Genomic DNA, 5,418 nt, shown 5'->3' on the forward strand with positions numbered 1-5,418 from the left:
TTTTTTAACTGTGTTCCCTTAAGCATCAGGCTTTATCACCACTATTAATATTCATGCTGGCTAGCTTGAAGTATTTATTTATTAATGCCCCCTAAACTCTTTGGCTTGGTCATGTGTTTGAGTGCTGATCAGAGAATCAGGGAATCATGGAATCGTTTGGGTTGAAAGTGACCTTGAAGATCACCTAGTTCCAACACCTCTGCCATGATGTCCTGCATTTGGCTGGGATAGAGTTCATTTCTTTTTTAAAGTAGTTGGTACAGTGCTCTGTTTTGGATACAGCATGAGAAAAATACTCTGATGTTTTGGTTGTTGCTAAGTAGTGCTTACCCTTAGTCAAGGACTTTTCAGTGCCTCATGCTCTGCCAGTGAGGAAGTGCACGAAAAGCTGGGAGGGAGCTTGGCCAGGACAGCTGACTCACAGAATCATAGAACAGTTTGGGTTGGAAGGGTTCTAGTTCCAGCACCTCTGCCACAGGCAGGGACACCTTCCACTAGATCAGGTTGCTCAGAGTCCCATCAAACACGGCCTTGAACAATTCCAGGGATGGGGCATCCACACCTTCTCTGGGGAACTTGTGCCAGTGCCTCATCATCCCCACAATAAAGAATTTCTTCCTAGTGTCTAATATAAACCTACCCTCTTTTAGTTTAAAGCCAGATCCCCTTGTTCTATTGCTACAGGCCCATGTAAAAAAAAAAAAAAAAAAAATCCCTCTGCAGCTCTCTTGTAGCCCCTTTTAGGTACTGAATGGCTGCAGGTAAGGTCTCCCCAGAACCTTCTCCAGGCTGAAAAACTCAATCCTCTGAGCCTGTCTTGATAGGAGAGGTGCTCCAATCCTCTGAGCTTGTCCATGGTCCTCCCCTGGATTTGCTCCAACAGTCCCACACCCTTTTAAAGCTGGGGACCCCGAGCTGATGCAGCACTGCAGGTGGGTTCTCACCAGAGCAGAGGGGCAGAACTGCCTCCCTTGCCCTGCTGGCCACGTTGCTTTTGAGTTCCCAGCCTGAATAAGCTTTTTAGTCAAGGGGAAAAAAAATCGAATTTGAATTTTCTACACACTTGCTTACTCTTCTCACAACCTTCCCACTATTTCTTTACAAGCATTTCACATATTTCTTCATGTCTGCTAGAGCACTTCCAATGAAGAGCAATGGGATATGAGAACACACTCTTTGTATATGGTCACATTTCAGAAATATACGCAATTACTGTGGCAGCACGCACCGAGGGCACAGCTCAGCAGCTTCTCCTTCTGGCAGCACACCCAGCTGTGGGATGTGCCCTCCAACCTCTGTGGCTGAGGGGTGATCCCCCAAAACTGCGTGGCCGTGGGGTGATTCCTCCAACCTGTGTGGCTGAGGGATGATCCCCCCGTGTGACTGAGGGGTGTCCCCTCCAACCTTTTTGGTGTGGCGAGATCCCTCCAACCTATGTGGCTTGGCATGTCCCCTTCAATCTGTGCGGCTGCAGGACGTCCCTTCCAAACCCGTATGGCTGTGGGGCGTCCCCTCCGTTCTCTGTGGCCGTGGGGTGATCCCTGCGGGCAGCGTGGCGCGGGGTGTCCCCTGTCCTACCCCACACCTATTCTCCGGGCCGCTACCTCACTAAGGAAAGCATTGACCCGTCAGGAACACGCTCAGAAACGTTTCACGTCGCTCCCCTCAGGTGGAGCGGGGCATTCCGGCCGGGCCGCACCGCTTCCCTCAGACGCGGCACATGGCAATTCCCGCCCCTCGCTGGGACCTGCTGGGTGAGGGGAAGGAAAGGTTCCTCGGCTGTACCACTGTGGGCCTTGCGGGTGAGCCCGGCAAGTGGCGACTGCCGTTCGCCTCGGCACCATCCGACTCCTCCAAGCCGACCAGGGCCGGATCTCAGCGCAGCATCGCGGCGCTACACGCCGCTCGCTGCCCCGGCGCCCGGGCGCGCTCCCCGCCCGCCTCTTCCCCCGCCTCGGCGCCCCCCCGCACGGCGAATGGTGCGAGCCGCAGGTGTGGCCGGCGGGACAAACCAACGGCGGCCGGGGGGGGATCGGCGCGGCGGGAGGGACGGGACGGGACGGGGCTGGCAGCGGGCGCATCACCGGGAGCGAAGCGGGCGGAGCGGCCGCCGCGGGAGATTGAAGTGCCGGGGCCGCGGCGGGGCGAGGAGCGTGAGGCGTTGCCGCCACTGCCGGTGTCGCCCGTGGGGAGGAGAATAGGAGGAGGGGGCCGGTAAGTGCCATGGGCTGGCGGCAGCGGGAGCGCGGCCCCGGCGGTGCCGGTGCCGGGGGGCGGGCAGGGCACGGCAGGGCAGCGGCCGCGGCTCCGGGAGGCCGGGGGTCCGCCCCTGCCCGGGTGTCCGTCCCCGGCCTGGCCCGCCGAGCCGCGGGTGGGAGAAGGCGCGTGGCGAACCGGGAAAGGGCGCGCGAGGCCGGGAACGCCGGGCTGCTCTGCCCAAGGTTGCTGGCCCAGGTGTTGGCACAGGCAGGCCCTGACCTGGATCACAAAAGCAATCTTGGTTTAAATATAAAGTTAGATTTTTTATTTTTTTACCCCCCTGAAAAAATGTTTTCAGCTTGAGTCAGCTTCCTGGGCTGATTCAGGGTAGGGGCAGCGAGAGGAGAAACTCGTGGCTGGAGCTGATGCACGTGGTGTAAGTGCTGGTCGAAAGTGTTAATAGAGCTGCCGGCTAATTAGAACATCTGTATTAACTCTAATTAGAGCATCTGCAGGAACTGTAGTTGCAACATCTGTAATGACTCTTGAGTTATAATTTGGTCATTCTTATCTTGATGGAGCATTTATTTTAATGCTGAGGTGTTTCAGGTACCTTTGGGTGGGTGCATTTCTCCTTGAGTCTTTGCAAGTATGTGTACAGAGTAGATTTCTTCCTCGAGAACTAAACCTCTCTAGAAATTGATTGATTGTTGTATAGCAGCACTTGGAAAAAGCTCTGGGGGTCATCATCACTTCATCAGCTTCAGGGGCTGATTGCAGGAAGAGCAGGATTTTAGAGCACTGACAACTAGACGACTTTAATGCTCTAATTTTCTGTGTATTCACTTATCAGAACCACATTTACATCCTGTCACATACTGAATGGCCTGGTATGTATAGGCATTCTTTAGCCTAACAGATGCGATGAAAGGCATTTGCCCTTCCCCTCACCAGCCTATAGAATCACAATGACAAAAGGCTGAAATATATGAGAAGATAGATTTGTTAAATATTCGAGCATAGTACTGCCTCTAAACATGATAAATTGAGTGAGTAAAAAATTGGATATTCCTAAGAAAGTCTGTAACTGGACACCAGTTTGATATTTTCAAAAGCATCTTTTCAAATTACTTTTATCTACAGAAGAAGCAGTTCTCACGTGCAGGACTCTGCTACCCTGAGTTCCTTGAGTGAATGTGGTAGCTGAGTGAGTGGCAGCAACTGTTTATAGTTCAGTCTTGCTAGATGATGTTTCCCATCTTCTGGGGAGAAGCTGGAGCTTTCCCTCCAGCCCCTTGCTGGTATTTTTATCCCCTCCCTTGTCTAAAGCATCCATCCCTGTGCTGCCTCACTGTGTCTTGGAGGCTTGGCTGCAGGTAGAGCTTTGCTTTCACTTCTTTCACTTTCTATTCTCCTTGTCTACAGATACAGAGATATCAGGAACTGGCATTAATTTCTTGTTCCTTGTTTTCTGGCAAACCTGAGCTTCTGTTAGGAAAGATGGTGTGATGCTGCTGGAGCACTAGAATTAGGCTGCCTTGTAACTTGTGTTTATTTAATAAGTTACTTATTATTATTACCTAGGGATCTCAAGTCAACACCCTCCCTAGGCTTACTACTGTCAGCTGAAAGTAAAAATCAGGGTTTCCATTCAAGCTGCCTTACAAGTTCGAAGAGCATCCTTTCTTTGTCACATTTTGTGCATCAGAACCTTCTAAATCCCGTTTGCAATGCCAAGCAAAATTTAATCATGGAATTGTGCTATGAATGTTTGGGCTTCTTACAACTAGGAGTGGCATACAAGAAAAGTAATACATTAAAAGTATTGAATGGCTGTGGCTTTTTAAAATCTCATTTTCAATCAAGCCCTCTTTTACTATCTCTGTGTTATTTTCATCTTCCTTCCTGCAAGTGTTTGGAGTTAAAAAATAATCTTAAAAATCTAATCTGTTGGGGGGAAACCCCAAACCAAACAAAGCCTAACTAAACACACATACCCCACATACTGTGGATTAGATTTCAGACAAAATCATAGAACATGAAGGGGTTGGAATGGGCCTTAAAGATCATCTAGTCCCAACTCCACTTCCCTGTGCAGGGATACCTTCCGCTAGACCAGGATGCCCAAGGCCTTATCCAACCTGGCCTGAACACTCCAGGGATGGGGCATTCACAGCTTCTCAGGGCAGCCTGCTCCAGCGTCTCACCATTCTTACAGTGGAGAATTTCTTTCTAATATCTGACCTAAATTTCCACCCTGTGAGTTTGAACCTGTTATTTCTTGCCCATTGATACACTTCTGAGTCCCTTTTCTGCTTCCTGTTAGGTCTCCTTCAGATACTGCAGCCTTCTCTTCCCCAGGCTTTGTAGGGGAGGTGCCCCAGTCCTATTATCAACTTCGTGGCCTCCTCTGGACTTGCTCCAACAGTTCCGTGTTCTGCTTGTGCTGGGAGCACCAGAGCTGGTCACAATATTCCAGGTGGGGTTTCAGCCGAGGGGAATAGAGGAGGAGACAGTCCCCCCCCCCCCCGGCTTGCCCTGCTGCCCACGCTGCTCTGGATCCAGCCCAGGATACATCTGGCTTTGTGGGCTGCGAGCGCGCACTACCGGGTTAATGCTGTTTTTCACCAGCCACCCCCCGGTGCTGGTTTTAGGCTAAGAAGCAATGGAATGATCCTGGCCGGGAGCAAGGCTGACAGCCCGGCCCCGGGCGCTGCGTCCGCCTCCTCCCGCTTCCTCCTCCTCCTCCGGGACTACGGCTCCCAGCAGCGCCCGGGCTGAAAGTGAAAATAAGCGCCAGGTTACGCTCCTGTTTGCGCCCTCCGCCTCTCTCTCCCTCCCTCCCTGGTTCCCTCCCTCCCGGCGGGCCGCACGTGTCCTTCCTTTCCCTTTTGTTTTCCGCCCGCAGGCCGGCTGCGCGCCCGGGACGCGCCCGCTCCCCCTGGCGCCGGGACCCGCCGGAGCTGCCCCCGGCCCTGCGCGGCCGTGACGGAGCTGCGAGTCCGGGCTGCGCAGGAAACTTTGCCGCTTCTGCCCGCGCTCCCCACATGCGAGTGGACAACGTGAAGCCGGCTGCTGCTCTTCCTGCCGCTCCCGCCGCTGCTCCCGCAGCGCTGCCTCCCGCTCCGGCCGCTGCACCTGCGCCCGGCCCCGGAGCCGCGCCGCGGCCGCTCCTCGCCATGTGGGACTAGGAGGGGTGCGGCGGTCTCCTCGGTGAAC

At 53.5% G+C, this 5,418-nt stretch overlaps 1 protein-coding gene across 1 annotated transcript; it reads right to left on the reverse strand.

The window, feature by feature from the left end:
* Positions 1–268: 268 nt before the first annotated feature.
* LOC141729129 (uncharacterized) lies at positions 269–5,380 on the reverse strand. Its single transcript, XM_074540820.1, has 2 exons — positions 5,108–5,380; positions 269–2,214 (listed from the first exon to the last, which is right to left on the reverse strand). The coding sequence occupies exons 1-2, from the start codon at positions 5,378–5,380 to the stop codon at positions 1,876–1,878; spliced, it is 612 nt and encodes a 203-aa protein (XP_074396921.1). The 3' UTR covers positions 269–1,875.
* Between the last annotated feature and the right edge of the window lie 38 nt (positions 5,381–5,418).

Source organism: Zonotrichia albicollis, chromosome 5 (assembly GCF_047830755.1).
Source record: "Zonotrichia albicollis isolate bZonAlb1 chromosome 5, bZonAlb1.hap1, whole genome shotgun sequence".
Classification (NCBI taxonomy): domain Eukaryota; kingdom Metazoa; phylum Chordata; class Aves; order Passeriformes; family Passerellidae; genus Zonotrichia; species Zonotrichia albicollis.